Here is a 20,382-nt window from a genome sequence, read left to right on the forward strand (position 1 = left end):
ACATGGCATAAGAAATGCCACATTGCAAAATCCGTTTTGCCACAAAGCAAAAAAATGCCACATGACAAAACTCATTTTGCCACATGGCATAAGAAATGCCACATTGCAAAATCCATTTTGCCACATGGTAAAACCAATTTTGCCATGTGGCAAAACAAAATGGCACATGGCAAAATCTATTTTGCCATATAGCTAATACAGCTTTTGGTTCTCGGCCCTGCTGCAAAATAAACAGTGGAAAAGCCCTAAAAATACTGCATAGAGTAAATAAACATTGTATAAATTTAGTAATTTAAGAGTTTTTGAACCAAAAGAGCGAGCATTCCCACATCGTTTCTCTAGAAATGGCACCATCTACCTACTGTGACCTACCGAGGGAAACTTTCTAACGTTGTCTTTTCACCTCTGCCCGCCGACTGATCCGCAGTGTAATTGGATGACGCTGTAATCTCATCACGTATGTTGACGCCGACGGCCTCGGCTTCGTCCAAAAATAAGACGCACCCTCCTACTTCAAACGGATTGGACCTCGGAATCACTTCAATTGAAGGCAGACGCTTCATTGCCCCTACCAACATGGCCGCCCCGAGGCCATGTTCCCATCAAAGTCAATGCAATGACATTCAATTGAATGCGAAGTCCTTGCTTATTTCTCAACCGTTGGATCTGCTATTTACTAAGAGGCCGCCAATGACGGGGCAAGACGTCCAATCCATTTGAAGCGAGAGGGTCGGCAGCAAATGACCACACCTCCCGCTTCAAACGGATTGGACGTCCGCTAGTGAGTCGTTTCAATTGACGGCAGAAGCATGAAAAGACCTTTCATGGCACCTAACGACATGGCATCAGACCGGTGGCCATGTTGGCAAGGTCCACCTCCCCATTTAAGTCAATGCAATGACATTCAAATCAAGTCCTAACAAGCTTATTTATCAACGTCAAATGATCTATTTACTCAATGGCCGCCATTGACGTCCAATCCATTTGAAGTGGGAGGGTCAGCAGCAAACGCTCCTCCCACTTAAATTGGACGTCTGCTTGTGTTCAACTCATTTCATCTGATGACAGAAACATGAAGAGCTTACCAATATGGCCTCAGGGCGGCCATGTTGGTAGGGGCAAATTTCCCATTAATCTCAATGCACTGACAATCAAATCAAGTCATAACGAGCTTATTTCAATGATCAATGTCAAAGCATCGTCTGCCATTGGACACTTGCGAGTCATGTGACTTAGTGATGTCATGAAGGAGGCGGTCAAGCTACATGTTTTTATTAGGATCCAGAAGAGTAGAAAAACAACAAAGACAAAAACAAAAAAAAAAAAGAAGAGTAGGAAGCAAAGCAGCATCCACACTCTTCAAATGATTCTTCTGTACATTTATTTACACACGCGCACTGCAGTATGGCTACACACTGAGGGGGGGAGGAGGACGTCGCCCGCCGCGCTACGATCGGTCGCCCCGCGGCGTTTCTTCCCGTTTCGGGGACAAACGGTAGGTCCTCCGGGGCGGGCGGGGCGGCCTAGCGCTCCGCCGTCGCTCGCGCCACCCGGGCACGTGACTCCGGGCGGGGCTGCCTTCCTCACCTCCGCGGGGGCGGGTACATGGACGGCGCCGACGTCTGCTGACCGGCCACCAACGCGGACGACGACAGACCTGAGTGAAAATGAGAGGTGGTGAAATGGCAAGTAAAGTTAAATCTCCCCTGGATGTCCGATCATCCTTCCACTGTGGAGTAAAATGGAATTGTAGACGTCTAATCATTTTGAAGTGGGAGGTGTCTTGCAACTATTGACAGTGATTGAGAATTGTGGTGCATTTTCCAGAACTTTCTGTTGATTTTGGGGCATTTCAGGTCTTATTGATTTTGGGGTCACTTCCTATTAATTTCCGGGCATTTCCCAGTCACTTCCTATTGTTTTGGGGGCATTGCTGGTCATGCCCTCTGGATATTAGGTCACTTCCTGTTCATTTACTTTTGATTTTGGGGCATTTCCAGGTTATTTCCTGTTGATATCCGGTCACTTCCAATTGCTATCAAGTCACTTCCTATTGAGTTTAGGGCATTTCCTGGTCACTTCCAGTTGATCCATCCATCCATCAACTTCCGCTTGCTCTGGGGTCGGGTCAGCAGCTTGAAAACAGAAGCCCAGACTTCCCTCTCCCCAGCCAGCTCCTCCGGCGGGGTCCCAAGGCGTTCCCAGGCCAGCCGAGACAGTCTCTCCAGCGTGTCCTGGGTCGTCCCCGGGCCTCCCACCGGTGGGACATGCCCGGAACACCTCTCCGGGGAGGCATCCGGATCACATGCCCGAGCCACCTCCACTGGCTCTTCTCAACGCGGATGAGTAGTGGCTCGACGCCGAGTCTCTCCCGGATGACCAAGCTTCTAACCCTATCTCTGCGGGGAAAAAAAACTCATTTCGGCCAGTCGTATCCGGGATCTTGTTCTTTCGGTCACGACCCACAACTCGTGACCATAGGCGAGGGTAAGAACGTAGATGGACTGGTAAATCGAGAGTTTCGTTTTCGGCTTAGCTCCCGTGCAGAGTTCGCACCACTGCAGACGCTGTACCGACCCGCCTTTCGATCTCCCGCTCCCTCCTACCCTCACTTGTGAACAAGACCCCAAGACACTTGAACTCCTCTACTTGGGGCAGGATCTCATCCCCGACCCGGAGAGGGCATGCCACCCTTATCTGACTGAGGACCACGGTCTCGGATTTGGAGGTGCTGGTCTTCATTTCGACCGCTTCACACTCGACTGCGAACCGCTCCAGTGAGAGTTGGAGGTCACGGCTTGATGAAGCCAACAGCACCACATCATCTGCAAAAAGCAGAGATGCAATGCTGAGGTCACCAAATTGGACGCCCTCAATGCTTCGGCTGCGCCTAAATATTCTGTCTTTAAAAATTATGAACAGAATCGGTGACACAGGGCAGCCTTGGCGGAGTCCAACCCTCACCGAGAACAAATTCGACTTACTGCCGGCAATGTGTACCGAACTCTGACACCGGTCGTACAGGGACCGAACAGCCCTTATCAAAGGGCTCGTTACCCCGTTCTTCCACCACCCCACAGGACTCCCCGTGGCACACGGTTGAACGCCTTCTCCAGATCCACAAAACACATGTAGACCATGCACCCTCGAAGACCCTGCCGAAGGTGTAGAGCTGGTCCACTGTTCCACGGCCGGGACAAAAACCACGCTGCTCCTCCTGAATCCGAAATTCGACTTCCCGACGGACACTCTTCTCCAGCACCCCTGAATAAACTGTACCGGGGAGGATGAGGTGTGTCATCCCTCTATAATTGGAACACACCCTCCGGTCCCCCTTCTTAGAAAGGGGGACCACCACCCCGGTCTACCAATCCAGAGGCACTGTCCCTGATGTCCAGGCGATGTTGTAGAGACGTGTCAGCCCCAACAGCCCTACAACATCCAGAGCCTTTACGAACTCCGGGCGGATCTCATCGACCCCCGGGGCTTTGCCACCGAGGGGCTTGATATGGGGTCAATTTCTTTTAGTTCTAGGTCAATTCCTGTTGATTTTGGGGCATTATCAGCTCACTTCCTACTGATTTCCAGGTCACTTCCTATTGATTTCAGGGCATTTCCAGGTCACTTACTGTTGCTACCGGGTCACTACCTGTTGACATCAGGGGACTTCCCGTTGATTTCAGGTCTCTTCCTGTTGATTTTGAGGTATTTCCTGGTCACTTCCTGTTGCTATCATGTCACTTCCTGTTGATAAGTCACATCCTACTGATTTTGTGTCAATGCCAATTGATTTTGGGGCTTTATTTAAGTCACTTCCTATTACAATAGTCACTTCTTGATATTTCACTTGCCAGCGCTCCCAGTTCAAACGGCTTGGATGCCAATTGCTGTCAATGGCAGCCAATGAGGTAAGCGGCGGGAAAATAATAAAGAATGAAAATACGGTGAGGTGAAAACTGCTCACCAGCGGCGTATGAGAGGTCGTACTGTGCAGCGGCCAGCAGCGGGTAGGCCAGGTGGTGGTGGTGATGATGGTGGTGAGCGGCGGGGGGCCCGGCACCACCGGCGCGCTGGGACGGCGAGGACCGCGGGGGGCGCTCGCCGTCCCGCTCCTTGTCGGGAGGCCCGGAGGGCGACTTGCTCTTGTAGTGGCTGGCGTGCTGCTGCAGGAGCTCCAGCGCTTTGGCCTCGCCTGCCGCCCCCTTTACCGTTGGACTTGAACGCGCCACCGCCGCCTTTTCGCCCTCCTCTGCACCCGCCGCCGCCGCTTTGCCGGCGTACGGCGAGAAGGAGTAACCGGTGGGGAGGTAGGAACCTGAATACGAAATACAAAAGGATGCCGTCTCTGACACCTGACGCGTTTCGCTGTGGGCCTTACCGGGGTAATTCTGCATCATGACGGACGGCACGCCCCTGTAGCCGGGGTGCCCGGGGGGGTGCCCGGGGGGGTGCCCGGGCTCGTAGGCCTGCCCATAGGCGTAGGGTCCATGCACGTAGGGAACGTAGCCCTGGTGCTGCGCCAGAGGCGAGGAAAACTGCACGTGAGGTGGCCGCGCCTCCTTGGCGCCCCGGGACGGCTCCTCCGGGGCGGCCTCCTTGGCCTCCTCCTTCTGAGGCGGCGCCTCCTTGGGCCGCGGACGCTCCTCCTTCCACTTCCTCTCGCGCTCGTCTTCAGAGTACTTGCCGGGATACACGTACGAGGGCCACAGACGGGAGTCGGGCTCCTGCCGAAAGGGGCGCGGTCAAACGTGATTGTTTTAAGCTTACGAAAGCGGCTTAAGACATCAGCAATCGACTAAAATTGTATTGGCATCGCCCTATGACAATCCAATGGCATACAGAAGCCGGTCATACCTGTCTGTACCACACGGCGGCGGCGTCCTTGCCATGGTGCCCCGCTTCGCTCAACTTCATCTTAAGTCCCTCGGGCGGGGGAGCGGCAGCCTTGGGCTCCTCGCTCTTCACCATGATGACCGACTTGGCCTGCTCCGGGCCCACCTCCTTGGGCTTGCCGGGGCCCGGCGTGAGGGCGGGCGGCCCCGGCGCCTTGCCTTCCGCCTTTTTGTCGGCCGCCGGCCTCTGCCGTTCCTCGCACTGCTGCCGGTAGGCGGGGCTAGAGGCCAGCAGGTGGCTGTGGTAGGCCTGTTCGGGCGAGTACGAGTAGGGCTGGCCGTAGTACTGGTTGTAGTAGAGGGGCGGGGGGGCGTAGACGTTGGGGCGCTGCTGGATGACCGACGGCTGCGGGGGACCGGGCTCCGACTCCGGCTCCTCCCGGGGCTCGGCTTTAGGCTCCGCCTCCCCGACCGCCTCGGGCTCCTCCTCCTCTTTCTCCTTCTCAACCCTGGCCTCACTCTCGGCGTAGTCGCCCGGGTAGTAGGACTCGTAGTTGGGGTAGTAGGGGGCGTCCTTGGCGGGCGGCACCCGAGGGGAGAAGAGCGCCTTCTTGGAGTCAGACTCCGCTTTGGGCGCCTTGCCTTCGCCGCCGTCCTCGCCCGCGTCGGAGATGTCAGAGTAGGCGGGGCTGCCGGTCTGGACGGATGCGCCGTCACCCCCGTTCTGCCCCGGGGCGCCCTCCGCCCTGGCGCCCAGGGAGGGGCTGGGCGCATTGTCCGAGAAGCTGTAGACTTTGTCAGCTGCCGCCTTTATGCTGGCCAAGCGGTTCTGCTGAGCTTCCGAGGAGCCGTTGAGCAGGGCGTCGCCCGCCTCCGCGTACCCCTCCTCCGGACGCGGCCCCTTAGGGCTGTCGCCCTCCCGCCTCTTCTTGTCTTTCTTTTTCTTGTCTTTGGGGGTGGGCTCGGTGTTTTTCGACTGCCCGTTTTTCGGGGCCGGCGCGGGGGAGCTGGCCTGCGGAAGGTAACAAGGAGCGGGCGCCGGCGGCCGAGCGGGCTTGGCGCCCTTGGGGGCCATTTTGTCCGTTTTCCCGCCCGTCTTTTTGGCCTTCCTGTCGTCTGCGCCGTCGTTACTGGCCTCGTCCGTCAAGCACTCGCCGTCCGTGGCGTCCGGCTCGTGCTTCTTGCTGTGCTTGAGTGCCGGCGAGGGGGCGTCCGAGACCCGCCCTTTAGGCGTGGTCGAGCGGGCTGGGGAGACGGCGGCGACTGTGCCGTTGCAGGAGGAGGCGTCGGGGTGGGGCCCGACCTCTTCGCCATACTCGCTGTCGGCGTCGTGCTCGTGGTGGCCGGGAGCCGGCGGGTACTTGTCGGCGTCGTGCTCGTGATGGGCGCGCGCCTGGTGGTACTTCAGACCGTTGACGTGCTTGTACTTCTTGTTGCAGTTGGGGTGGGGGCAGTCGATGAGCACGGGAGAGGGGCAGGAGCGCTCCGGCGGGGTGTGGGCGGCGCCCGTGGAGTTGCTGCGCATGCGTTTGGACGCCTTGCTGTCCTCCGAGCTGGACGTGGGCTCCATGTCGGAGGCGGGCTTGCTCTTCCTCTTGGCCGAGGAGGGGCTGGCCTTGGCGTCCTCGGCGACGACGGTGGCGCCCGTCTGGCTGCCGCGCCGACCCTTGCCATTGGCGCCGCCCCCGCGGGTCTTGCCGCCGCCCTTGCTGTCCGAGGAGGCGCCGTTGTCGGCGGTCGGCACGCCCCCGCCACCGGCGGGGCGGATGCGCTTACCGCGCCCTCGCCCGCCTCGCATCTCCACGTCGCTGGTAGGAGAATCGCAGAACCTGAAACGGTTCATAAAATAAAAATGAACTGTAAATGAACACATTCACTGGACATTCGTTCAGTCAAAATCAATACGAAGTGAACAATAAACGCTCCAATATTAACAGGAAATGACCAGAGGTTTTAGTATAGGAAAAAAGTATGCATCTCTGACATTAATGAAAAACCAAGACTGTTAAAATGGAGAAAAAATGCAAAATGGCCGATGTGTGACAGACCTCGTCCCCTTCCACTCACAGCGCGCACGAGACATCTAGCGATGGGATGTACCACACCGGAGCGTGTGCCATGAAATCCAGGAATCCTTTTGTGCTTTTTGGGTATCTATTAGTCACTTCCTATTGAGTTTGGCTCACTTCCTGTACATTTTTTGTCATTTCCTGTTGATTTTGGGGCATTTCCAGGTCACTTCCTGTTGATTTTACCACATTTCTGGGTCACTTCCTATTTCTAGTCAATTCCTGTTGAATTTGGGACATTTACGAGTCACTTCCTGTTGATTTTGGGGCACATCAGGTCATTTCCTGTTGATTTTCGGTCACTTCCTGGTAATTTTGGGGCATTTGCAGGCATTTAATTTGGGGCATTTGTCACTTTCTGTTCCTCGATCACTTCCTGTTGATTTTGGATTACTTCCTGTACATTTTTGGGTCATTTCCTTGTAATTCTGGGGCATTTCCTGGTCACTTCCTGTTCACTGGTCACTTCCTGTTGATTTTACAGCATTTCTGTGTTACTTCGACTTCTGGTCACTTCCTGTTGGTTTAGGGGCATTTTAAATATCACTTCCTGTTGATTTTGGGGCATTTACACATCACTTCCTATTGTTTTGGGGCATATCAGGTAATTTCCCTTTAATTTTGTGCCATGGACGGCGCTTGACATCCAATCCAGTCAAAATGAATTGGAAGTATAGCGCTGTCAATGGTAGCCAGTGAGCTAGCGTAAGACACTATTTTAATGGAAGACTTTGTTAGCAACCTCCTATTTCCTTTTTTTGTTTTCAAACAAAAGGTTTTACACCTTTTCAAAACGATATACTTCCAAAAATCCATACAGTATAAGTTTTTGCTACAAAGTATCGAGCTATATCTTTTCGATATATCGTCACACCCCTAATATAAATGACATCGAGGAGCGAAAACTAACCTCGGCGGCGCCCAGTCGTGCCTGGTGCAGTCCAACAGGGTTCCCACGTACGTCTTGTTCCTCCACGTCACGTTAACCACCAGCATGCCTGCGCGCGCAACACACACAAACACGTCATTTAGTGCCGATCGGCGGAAAGCTCCGGCGTCGGCCCGACGGACCGTCTTCGGTCTCCTGCCAGACGATGCCCTCCAGGTTGACGCTGGTCCCGGGCTCGCAGGGTCCCAGGCACTCTGGCTCGGTGGCCTGCGCGGCGTCGGCCGTGTTGACGGCCACCGAGCGCGTGCGCACCATGATCTGCTCGCACGCTGACGAAATGTCGCCGGACGACAGGGGCGCCGGCGTGGAGCCGGGGGACTCCATCTGGAAGAGGGAACAAAACCGCGTGATTTTACAGCCTTCTATCCAGAAAAGTTATGAGCCAGTTTTGGTCAAAATCCGCCAAAGTTTGACAAAACCCAGCAACAAGAAACGACCCTGAAATCAATCGTATTGAGGGCTGCAGCTATCGATGAATCTATCAGTTAATTCAAATAATCGAGACATATGATTCAAACAGAGACAAGTGTCTTTGCTTGCGATGACATGTATTTTGACTTGTCAAGATTGCACTTAAGAGTTATGGCATATTCACTGGTGTCACTAGAGGGCAGTGCAGCCACCTAAATCAATAAAACTAAATGCAACACTTTCAAAACAAACGTCATTCTAATAAAACGAACCCTCGAAACATCAAAGCTTTTTTCCAAACGAATTCCTGGAGTTGATCGATTACCGTAATTTTCGGACTATTAGGCGCACCCCACCAAATTTGACACGAAAACGGCATTTGTTCATAAAAAAGCCGCACTGGACTATAAGCGGCAGCTGTCCTCACTGAATTATGGGATATTTACACCTAAAGATATTAACCGGGAACACTTTATTTGACAGCTGCATCATAAGACAAAATAAACCACCATGAAGCTTTGAACCAATTGGCTGCAAAGCTTCATTTGGCCATCTCTGCTGCCACCTGCTGTCAACACTGTTGTCGTCCAACATGCCTCCTAGCATGCATTTCAGCGCTACAGATGTAAATAACAATCAAAATCCATGTTCTGTGCTAACTATTTCTTCAGTTACCGTTCCAGTTGTTTCATTAATTGCTAGTTATGGTATTTAGTAGCACTGTATTTGACAGTGGCGGCATAAGAATATCATAATTATGACATGACACTGCCATGAGCATTATTGAATGCTTATGACAGATGTCATTTTATGTCATCTGGCAAATGATGTCACTTTTGAATGGATGGAAAAGATCCAAGTTGGACGTACCGCGGTATGAAAAAGTATCTGAACCTTTCGGAATTTGTCATATTTCTGCATAAAATCACCATCAAATGTGATCTGATCTTTGTCAAAATCACACAGATGAAAAATCAGTCTGCTTTAACTAAAACCACCCAAATTACATTTATAGCTTTTCATATTTTAATGAGGATAATATGCAAACACTGACAGAAGGAGGGGAAAGAAAGTAATAAGGAATAAGTTAACCATCACATTTAATATTTTGTGCCCCCCCCCCCCCCCCCCCCCCTTTAGCAGCAATAACTTCAACCAGATGCTTCCTGTACCTGCAGATCAGTCTGGCACATCGATCGGGACTAATTCTTCTGCGCAAAACTGCCGTAGTTCAGTTGGATTTCTGGGATGTCTGGCTTGAATCTCTTTCCTTAGGTCATGCCACAGCATCTCAAGTCTGGTCTTTGACTTGGCCACTCCAGAATGTGTATTTTGTTCTTCTGAAACCATTCTGAAGTGGATTTGGATCATTGTCTTGTTGCAGCATCCATCATCTTCTAAGCTTCAACTGTCTGACAGACGGCCTCAGATTTTCCTGCAAAACTTTTGAATTCATTCTTCCAGTAATGATTGCGAGTTGTCCAGGACCTGAGGTAGCAAAACAGCCCCAAATCATGATGCTCCCTCCACCACGGTGGGATGAAGTGTTGATGTTGGTGAGCTGTTCCATTTCTCCTCCACACATGACGTTGAGTGTCACTCCCAAACAATTCAACTTTGCTTTCATCAGTCCACAAAGTATTTTGCCAAAACTTGGGTGGAGTGTCCAAGTGCCTTTTTGCCAACATTAAACGAGCAACAATGTTGTTGTTTTTTTTTTAGACAGCAGTGGCTTCCTCCCATGAATACCATTCTTGGCCATAGTTTTACATATAGTTGATGTGTGCACAGATATTGGACTGTGCCAGTGATTTCTGTAAGTCTTTAGCAGACACTCTAGTGTTCTTTTTTTACCTCTCTGAGTATTCTGCACTGAACTCTTGGCATCGTCTTTGGTGGACGGCCACTCCTTGGGAGAGACGCAACAGTGCCACACTCTCTAACACACTCTCCATTTTTTTGGGACAACTTCTCTGAGAGTCGATTGATGAACATCCAGACTTTTAGAGATGGTTTTGTATTAATTCCCAGCTTTATACAAATCAACAATCCTTGATAATAATAATAATAATAATACATTTTATCGCAGGTCTTCAGACAGCACTTTTGACCAAGCCATGATGCACATCAGACAATGTTTTTCATCAAGACATTTCTTACCAGGTGTGTGTTTGGTAGTGGGCAGGGCAGCTTTAAACCACTCATCAGTGATTGGCTACACACCTAACTAAAATTGTTTGATAAAAATGGGTTTCAATCGGTCTTTAAATCTCCTTAGGCAGAGGGTTCACTTTACTGTGATTTACAACAATTAATCGATTAACTCGAGTATTCGATTAGAAAAAAAAAAGATTCGAGTATTCGTTTAACTAAAGTGACTCTGTAATAGTTTGTTTTTGAAAGTGTTTGCATTTAGTTTTATTGATTTGGGTGGATACACTGCCCTCTAGTCTGCCTCATTTTACATGGCCAAATTCAGCTGCTCCCTGTTAAGACCAACATAAGCTAGGTTTTTGTTTCAGCTTAAGTTTTTTAAAAATACATTTTTAATGTACTTTAAAGGTGTACTTAGCCAATTTTTGTGGGAATATGTGTCTGAACTGTTTGTTAAGAGCATTGTAAAAAAAAAAAGTAAATAAAAAATTTAAAGCATTTAAGCTAGCAGACTTTTGCTATGTAAGCTATCCAATTGTTATTTTGTTGTACTTATATTCTTATTATTTTTTTACACTGAGGCTCATCTCACATATTTTAATTTCTATGTTTATCCGATTACTCAATTATTCGAACTAACTAGTTCATCGATTAATCAACTACTAAAATAATCGATAGCTGCAGTCCTAGTTCACTTACTTAATTTCCCGCCCTTCTGTCATTGTTTGCATGCTATCCTCATTAAAATATGAAAACCTATGAATGTTTGGGTGTTTTAAGTTAAAGCAGACACGGTTTTTACATCTGTGTGATTTTGACAAAGATCAGACCACATTTGATGATTTTTCTAAGAAATGTGAGACACTCCATAAGATCCCGACACTTTTTCATACCACTGTAAATGTGACATAATTTGCCAGATGACACAAAATGACCACAGTCATAAGCATTCATTAAGTTGCCATGATAGTGTCATGTCATAATTATGATGGTCTTATGACACCGCTGTCAAATAAAGTGTTACTGATTAACCCAAATAAATCAACAAATAAGACAGACTGGACGAGAAAGCTGCAGGATACAAAATGAAGGAAAAAAGTAGCGGCTTATAGTCGGAAAATTACGGTAATCGTTGCAGCACTAATAGTAAGTGATCAAAAATAAACAGGAGGTGGCCCAGGAATACCCCAAAATCAACAGGGAGTCATCCAGAACCTTCACAGTAATTCAAAATCAACAGGAAATGAGCCCAAAATAAAAAGGAAGTTACCCCTGGATCGTTACGTGACCCCAAAATCAATAGGAAGTGACCTGCAAATGTGAAAATGAACAGGAAATGACACTGAAATGGCCCAAAACCAATAGGTAATGACCTCACACAGGAAATAAGCCAAAAACGCTCTAAAATCAACAGGAAACGGCCCAAAAAGTACACAAATGAATCCCTGAATGCTATAATCTGTACAGGAAGCAACCCTAAATGAACAGGAAGTGGCCCTCAAATACCCCAAAATCAAAAGGAAGTCATCCAAAACCAACAGGACGGAACCAACAAGCACAAGAAGACCCAGAAATGCCCCAAAATAAACAGGAAGTGACTCCAAAATAAAGACGTGAACCCAAGATCAACATGAAGTGACCTGCGAATGCAAAAATGAAAAGGAAACAACCCTGGAATGGCCCAAAACTAATAGGAAGTCACTCAGAAGTGAACAAGAAGTGACCCAAAATGTACAGGAAGTGACCCCAAAATAAAGAGGGCTTGACCCCCGGATTAATAGGAAGTGACCTGCGAAAGGAAATGAACAGGAAACTTCCCTGGAATGGCCCAAAAGTGACCGGGAAATAAACAAGAAGTGACGCAAATATGCCCTAAAATCAAAAGGAAATGACCCAAAATGTACAGAAGTGAACCCAAAGTACCCCAAAATGATGAATGCTTATTTGCCCCTGCCAATCCAAGAGTAGTGGCTAAATTGCAAGTTGAGATCTTACCTTGTCCCCACACAATATCTTCTTAAGGTTGCGACATTCCCCGTTGTCCATGTCCTCATCCTCGTCTTCCTCCTCCTCGGTGGCCACGGCGACGGGCCGGCCCCCGCCCGCCGATTCCAGAGCCACGTGAGCGAGGTGCTCGGCGGCGCCCTCAGAGTTCTGCTGGCCCTCAAAGCGGGGCGGCGTCTCCTTGTCCGCCTCCGTTTTGTCCTTCTTGGTCTTGGCCGGCGCGCCGTCCTTGTCCTTCTTGACGGCGGCCGGGACGCGCGAAGCTTTGCCGGACTTGTCGCCGCCGCCTTTGGCAGGGGCCGAGTTGAGGTTCTGGGCGGCGGCGTCCTTTTTAGGGGCGTCAGGGGGCGGCGCCGCTGCCTTGAGGCCGTCTTTGGAGTTCTTGCTCCGCTTGGATTTGGATTTGCCCTCTTTGGCCTGGACAGGGCTGACGAACTTGATGTTGTCTGGCAGAGCGGCCACGGCCCCCGGCGGGGCGGCGGCGCCCTCCTTGCTGCCCGACATCTCCAGTTTGTCCTTCTCCAGGTCGGCGTCCAGGTCAATGATCAGATTGCCCACGCCGATGTCCCACTCATCGCCGCTGTCGTACGCGTCCACCGCGTTGGGGTCCACGCCTTTCCCGCCTGCAGGGCCGCCGCCGCCGAGGGACATCTTAGTAGGGGCGTCCCGGAGCGCCGCGGGCGGGGGGGACCGCGGGAGGACAGCCGCCGGACGCCTCCTCAGGGTTGGACCCGGCACCGCCGCCCTGCTGCCCACATGGCCTCCTGCGAGACACCACAAATTTTTTCAGACACGTCGTTCGGGGGTGGTGACACATCAAAATGGCACTGGAAGTGGCCCAAAATCAACAGGACATGACCTATAATTGGACTCAAATCAACAGAAAGTGACCCAAAATAAACAGGAAGTGGAGGTGAAACAGGAATCACTTCCTTTGTTGGCTTTGTGCCACTTTGTAATGATTTATGACACTCCCAGGTTACTTCCTGTACACTTTGGGTCACTTCCTGTTGATTTTTACACACAAACTACAACAAAATTAACAGGAAGTGACCCAATATTGACTGAAAATGAAACAAAGTCAAAATCAACAGGAAGTGACCACCAAAATCTGCAATATTAACTTCCTGTTGATATCAGGTCACCTTCTATTAGTTTGGGGACATTTGAGGGACATGTCCTGTTGATATCCGTTTGAGGGGCACATCCTGTTGATATCAGGTTACTTCCTGTTAATTTGGGGACATATCGGGGGACACTTCCTGTTGATATCAGCTCACTTCCTGTTTATCTGGGGACATTTGGGGACACTTCCTGAAGATATCAGGTCACCTTCTGTTGATTTGGAGACATTTGGGGGACATGTCCTGTTGATATCCATTTGAAGGACACGCCCTGTTAATATCACGTAACTTCCTGTTAAATTGGGGACATTTGGGGACACTTCCTGAAGATATCAGGTCACCTTCTGTTGATTTGGAGACATTTGGGGGACATGTCCTGTTGATATCCATTTGAGGGACACGCCCTGTTAATATCAGGTCATTTTATGTTAATTTGGGGACACTTCCTGTTGATATCAGATCAACTGTTAGAGAAATTTGGGGGACATGTCCTGTTGATATCCATTTGAGGGACACACCCTGTTGATATCAGGTCAATTCCTGTTAATTTGGGGACATTTCGGGGACACTTCCTGTTGATATCAGGTCAACTGTTGATTTGGAGACATTTGGGGGACACGCCCTGTTGATATCAGGTCACTTCCTGGTAATTTGGGGACATATCAGGGAAACTTCCTGTTGATATCAGGTCACTTCCTGTTAATTTAGGGACATTTCGGGAGACACAGCTTGTTCATATCAGGTCACAAAATGCTGTTGAAAATGAATGGGAAATTTGGACGTACATGGCTGTCAATGGCATCCCATTAGAAATGAATGGGGTCGTTTTGGGAGAAGGGAACTTCTATACAACTTTTATGCCCCTTACCATCCTGTAATTTTTGATGTGTAAATTATGACATTTTGTCAAAATTTATAGGACAACTAGTGTGTTGAAAAAATTTCGTTTTTTCAAAAAATCCACGTTTACGGGCAAACGGAAAATTTTGGGGGCGTCGTTCGAAAAAAATCCTTGAGTCACGTGAAAATTTCAATCTTTTTGACATTTGAACGGTGACGGTTGGTCAAACGCTTTGGGCTGTGTGGAGCGCCGAAAAAATGCCATTAAAAAAACAAAACAAAACAAATTTATTATTTCTATAAATTGATTATCGTGACATTATTGGATGAGAATGACGCAATTCCATCTTCTGAACATAGGTGGCGCCTCAAAATCTTCTGAAAGCCACTGTTCAGTCAACTTAAATCAAGTCAGTTTTTTTATTTTATTTCTTTTAAAGCCAGCATGTTTCTTATGTCCAGTGCAATCAATTTTGAGGCGTGATTATTATTATTATTTTTTTTTAATACGGGCCCTTAGCAGAAATGAGTGCACTTCCACCACTTTTTAAAGAGTCCTGTCACTGGTCTTTGAAATTGATAGCTAGATGGTTACAAGTCACCAAAAACGACCAAAGATTAGCAAAAAGTAAAACGCATTAACGCAAAGGAACGAAAGTGAAATAACCTAACGACTAAATACGACTCGTAAATTGAAAAGTTTGTGATGAAGACGCACATTTCCAAACCGTAGCTAGCCTAGCCGCTAGACGAAAGTTATGCTAGGTAAACAACATACATATTCGTTCGGCAGTCCACCTTTTTAAAACTGACTAACGTGACAAACTCTGCGAATTAACTACAAAGCGCCTTAAACGACTCGTCGGGCAGCTAACTTGTGGCTAGCGAGCAAAGTTAGCTAACAGCTAGCTTGTCGGCGGGCCTGCGTCTCGCTGTCACTTGAGCGCAAAAGGCAACGAGCACGTCGAGAAAAGCTCACAGCTCCCCCGACTCAACGTTTTGAGCTTTAGTCGCACAAAACCACGTCGACTTTGGCCGCAACCCTCGACTATTTTGCCGGGATGTCGCTTTATTTACGGACAATTAAGTCCGAGGCCCGCGACGGGCCGCTGTGCGGCTAACGGGTTCCATTATCGGACGAGACTATTTTGGCCAAGCCTACCCTGAGACTTGTCACTTTACTTCTCGCTCGCAAGATCACTCAGAATGGCAACAACATGACTCTTGGTTCATCTCGAAGCTTTATACAACGTGAGCCAGCGTGTAATTTGCGGCGCGAGAAGCTGTCAAGATGTTCAAAATACAACCATTGAACAAGCGCCGGAAGTAATCTCGCTCCATGGTGTCGTTTCGCGTGGACAAGTGTCCGTTGTGCACCTGTTAGAGGCTCGAAAACGGGCTCGACGGCCGCTTTCGGCTCAAACGAGCAAAGCGGTAGTCCGCGTCTTGAAAGTCAAAGCGACGCGTTTGCGTACAAAGTTCACCCACGAAGAAATCACGTGAAAACCGAAGCCGCGCGTGGGGCTGGCGTCCGACAATGGAAGCATCACGCGTAGCTGCCCAGCGTCTCGAGACAAAGACGGCGGCTAACCCGCTCTTGCTAGCGAACGTCCCGCCTTTAATCCCCCCGGAAGAAGGCGAGCGGTGGTACTCACTTACCCCGATCACAATGCCCACGCGTCCCGCATTCACGTGCACTCCATGGGCCGCGAGACGAGACGAAGTGCGCGGAGATAGACGGCTTGAAGAGTCAACGTGCTCGGCTTCTCTCGCCGGACTCAGTGGAGCGCAGCCGTCCGTCACACGGCCCCGGGGCCCCCCGGCCTGGCCTGCACTCCGTCGCCGCGCATCCCGCGCTCACTGAGCCGGACCGACGCAAGGTGGGACGGGACCCGGGTGTCCCATGAGTGCCTCGGACGGTCCCGATGTGTCCCAAAGTGTGAATATTCCAGTGGAAAAAGAAGACGAGCGCGCAGGGGAGACAGCTACAGACACGCAGGATTGCTACAAAGCCAGCAAAACACGGTACACCGGATTGCTGGAAGGGAAGGCGCTCGGTGATCCGCACGGCGCTGGATCTCCTTCGCACTGGAACGGATTCACAATGGAGTGTCATGGATTTATTTGGACGGTTTCTCGTTTATATAGCAAACGTTGATCATTAGAAAATGCAATTTGTGGAGAAATTGCTGTGAGGGTTGGTATGTTGGGTCACTTCCTGTTGATTTTGAGGCATTTCGAGTCACTTCCTGTTGTTTTTGGGTCATTTCAGGGTCACTTCCTGTTAATATTGGGTGCTTTAGGACAATTTCAGGGTAACTTCTTGTTATTGGGTCACTTCCTGTTGATTTTGAGGCATTTCGAGTCACTTCCTGTTGATTTTGAAGCATTTCGAGAATCGTGTCATTTCCTGTTGTTTTTGGGGCATTTCAGGGTCACATCCTGTTAATAGTGGGTTATGTAGGAATATTTTGAGGTAACTTCTTATTGGGTAACTTCCTGTTGATCTGGGGGTCATTTTTGGTTACACTTTCTGTTGATTTTCAGGCATTCTGGGGTCACTACCTGTTATCATCAAGTCACCTGTTGATTATGGGGCATTTTCAAGTCTCTCCATGTTGATTTTCAGGCATTTCGGGGTGAATCTCTTCTTATTGCTTCACTTCCTGTTGATTTTGGGGCATTTTCAGGTCATTTCCTGTTGATTTACGGGCATTTCTTCCTGTTCATATTGGTTAACTTCTTATTGATACGGGGCCATTTTGGAGTCACTTCCTGTTTATATTGGGTCACTTCCTGTTGACTTGGGGCATTCTGGGATCACTTCCTGTAGATCTGGGGTCATTTTGGTTTCACTTCCTGTTGATTTTCAGGCATTCTAGGGTCACGTCCTGTTATCATCTAATCACTTCCTTTTGGTCTGGGGTCACTTCCTGTTGATTTTTGGGCATTTCGGGGTCACTTCCTGTTATCATCAAATCAATTCCTGTTGATCTGGGCAAATTCCGGGGTCAGTTCCTGTTGATTTTCAGGCATTTCGGGGTCACTTCCTGTTTATATGGCTTCACTTCCTACTCATATAGGGGCATTTAAGGGTCACTTCATGTTTATATTGGATGATTTAGGAGCATTTTGGGGTAACTTCTTGTTATTGGGTCACTTCCTGTTGATCTGGAGTCATTTTGGTTCACTTCCTTTTGATTTTGGGGCATTTTCAGGTTGCTTCCTGTTGATTTTCAGACATTTCGGGGTCACTTCCTGTCCATATTGGTTCAATTCTGTTTGATATGGGGGCTTTTCGGGATCACTTCCTGCTGATATTGGGTCACTTCCTTTAGACTTGCAGCATTTCGAAGTCACTTTCCGTCGATCTGAGGTGATACTGGGTCACTTCCTGTTGATTTTTGTGCATTTCGGTGTCACTTCCTGTTGATTACAGATGACTTCCTGTCAATGGAATGGCAAATTATTCCATTGGAAATGAATGGGAAATTTTGAGCATTAAAAACAAATGGGCAAATTTTGGCGCAAATGCACATTTTCACCAGAAACTATACAACTTTCGTGCCTGATTTTTTTTGAGTATGAATTATGTGATTTGGATATACATCAACAGGAAGTTAGCCTGAAATACCCCAAAACTGAACAAGAAGTAACCCATTAAGTGACATTTAGTCATTATTATACTTTAATTTCAATATAACGTTTATTATCACAAGTGAATACGTAACGTAGTACTCGATGCTGTTCAAAAGCTTAGAAATATTAGTTCTTTAATTGGGAAGGGCAGTTATTTTTTAAAACATTTCAAAATACAAAAGAAAAAAAAAATCCATTTTGAAAGCCTCGTCAATGGCAGTTAAACCAACTTTCGAGTGTTATTGGGGACTTTCTTCATTTTGGGACATTTTGTTGATTTTGGGTGCCCTCCTGTATGATTGGTCAATTCCTTTTAACATATCAGGTCACTTCCTGATGATTTTTGGTCATTTCTGGCTGTATTCCTATTGTTTTTGCCCACCTTCTGTTGATTTTGGGGGTTTTCGGGTAACTTTCTATTGACTTTGGGGCATTTCTGAGTGACTTCCCGTTGATTTTGAACCATTTCAGGTCACCTCCTGTTGATTTTTGGCCATTTCTGAGTGACTTCATATCCATATGGCCTCGACCTCTGGGCATTTTAAGGTCACCTGATGTTTATTTTGGGTCATTTTTTAAGTAACTTCCTGTCAATTTGGTCACTTAAAGTTGATTTTCGGTTGCCTGGTATACCAGACTCACCGCTGTTGAGTCTGGGTACCGTCCGGCGGATCAAATTCCGAGGGCGGAGCAAGCCACAGCAAACAGACAGCGGAGCGGACCAATCAGCGACGGCTAGACGTGACGTCGTTAAAGCGACAAGTAATTAGCGTGAGCGGAGAATGGAGACGTTTATTCAACGTGGCTACCACGAGCCATGTTGACTGTTGTCAATGATTTGTCTCGATGTGTTTTTGGTCATTTAAAAGTGCTTTTACCGCGGATTGGAACATATTCTCGGCTCTCCCGCTCACCATCTGTGTTGTTGTAGAGACGACTTCCGGCACGCAAGAGTGACGTTACTCGTGAAGAACACGTCATGCAAATAAACGAATGTGATTGGACGGTTGATTTTGTACTTGTTTGAGAGGCCGTTAATGGGCTGGGTCCCAGACTGTTTCTCCCAGTGTTTGAAAAATACAGGGAGAATAGTCTGGCGGTGCCAGGCAAGATTTTTGGGCATTTTTAGGTCACGTCCTGTTGATTTCTGGGGCACTTCTGAGTGACTTGCTGTTAATTTGGTCACTTCTTATTGATTTTGGGGCATTTCAGGTCAATTCCTGTTGAATTTTGCACATTTCGAGGTCACTTCTTGTCGATTTTGGGGCATTTCTGAGTGACTTGCTGTTAATTTGGTCACTTCCTGTTGAATTTTGGACATTTTGAGGTCAGTTCCTGTTGATTTTTTATCCTTTCTGAGTGACTTCCTGTTTATTTGGTCACTTCTTGTTAATTTTTGGTCCGTTCTGATTGACTTCCTGCTGATTTTGTAGCATTTCAGGTCACTTAGTGACTTTTGTGAATTTAGACGTCACTTTCTGTTGATTTTTGGGCATTTCTGAGTGACTTCCTATTAATTTGGTCACATCCTGTTGATTTCTGGGCATCTTCAGGTCACTTACTGTTTAGTTTTTGGGCCATTTCTGGGTTACTTCCTGTTTATTTTGGGGCATTTCTGACTGACTTGCTTTTAATTTGGTCACTTATTGATTTTGGGGCATTTCAGGTCAATTCCTGTTGAATTTTGGGCCTTTTGAGGTCACTTCCTATTGATTTTGGGGCATTTCTGGGTTACTATCTGGTTGTTTTGGTCGTGACCTGTTGATTTGTGGGCATTTCGAGGTCACTTCTAATTGATTTTTGGGCATTTACAGGTCACGTCCTGTTGATTTTGGGGCATTTCTGAGTGACTTGCTGTTAATTTGGTCACTTCCTGTTGATTTCTGGGCATCTTTAGTTCACTTCCCGTTTATTTTTTGGGCATTTCTGGATTACTTCCTGGTAATTTGGTTACGTCCTGTTCATTTCTGGGCATCTTCAGGTCACTTCCTGTTTATTTTTTGGGAAATTCTGGGTTGCTATCTGGTTGTTTTGGTAGCGACCTGTTGATTTGGGGGATTTTCAGGTCACTTCCTATTGATTTTTGGGCATTTTGAGGTCACTTCCTGTTGATTTTGGGGCAATTCTGAGTGACTTGCTGTTAATTCGGTCACTTATTGATTTTGGGGCATTTCAGGTCAATTCCTGTTGAATTTTGGGCCTTTTGAGGTCACTTCCTATTGATTTTGGGGCATTTCTGGGTTACTATCTGGTTGTTTTGGTCGCGACCTGTTGATTTGGGGGATTTAATTTGGGTCATTTTTAAGTGACTTTGTCAATTTAGCTTTTTGGGCATTTTTGGGTTAATTCCCTTATTGTCG

At 48.2% G+C, this 20,382-nt stretch overlaps 1 protein-coding gene across 4 annotated transcripts; it reads right to left on the minus strand.

The window, feature by feature from the left end:
• Positions 1–1,136: 1,136 nt before the first annotated feature.
• Positions 1,137–16,410, minus strand: LOC130916240 (zinc finger protein 609-like). Of its 4 annotated transcripts, none has more exons than XM_057836780.1 (8): positions 15,691–15,740; positions 12,411–13,183; positions 7,973–8,174; positions 7,812–7,899; positions 4,855–6,661; positions 4,379–4,724; positions 3,965–4,315; positions 1,137–1,657 (listed from the first exon to the last, which is right to left on the minus strand). In XM_057836780.1, exons 1-8 carry the CDS (start codon positions 15,722–15,724, stop codon positions 1,584–1,586), a joined length of 3,675 nt encoding a protein of 1,224 aa, XP_057692763.1. In that variant the 5' UTR covers positions 15,725–15,740; the 3' UTR covers positions 1,137–1,583. The 4 variants fall into 4 exon arrangements, with proteins under 4 accessions (XP_057692763.1, XP_057692765.1, XP_057692767.1 ...); XM_057836782.1 differs by lacking the exon at positions 15,691–15,740 and adding an exon at positions 16,043–16,410 and having other exon boundaries at positions 1,138–1,657; XM_057836784.1 differs by lacking the exon at positions 15,691–15,740 and adding an exon at positions 15,859–15,877 and having other exon boundaries at positions 1,138–1,657.
• Positions 16,411–20,382: the final 3,972 nt, after the last annotated feature.

Source organism: Corythoichthys intestinalis, chromosome 5, assembly GCF_030265065.1.
Source record: "Corythoichthys intestinalis isolate RoL2023-P3 chromosome 5, ASM3026506v1, whole genome shotgun sequence".
In the NCBI taxonomy this organism is placed as follows: domain Eukaryota; kingdom Metazoa; phylum Chordata; class Actinopteri; order Syngnathiformes; family Syngnathidae; genus Corythoichthys; species Corythoichthys intestinalis.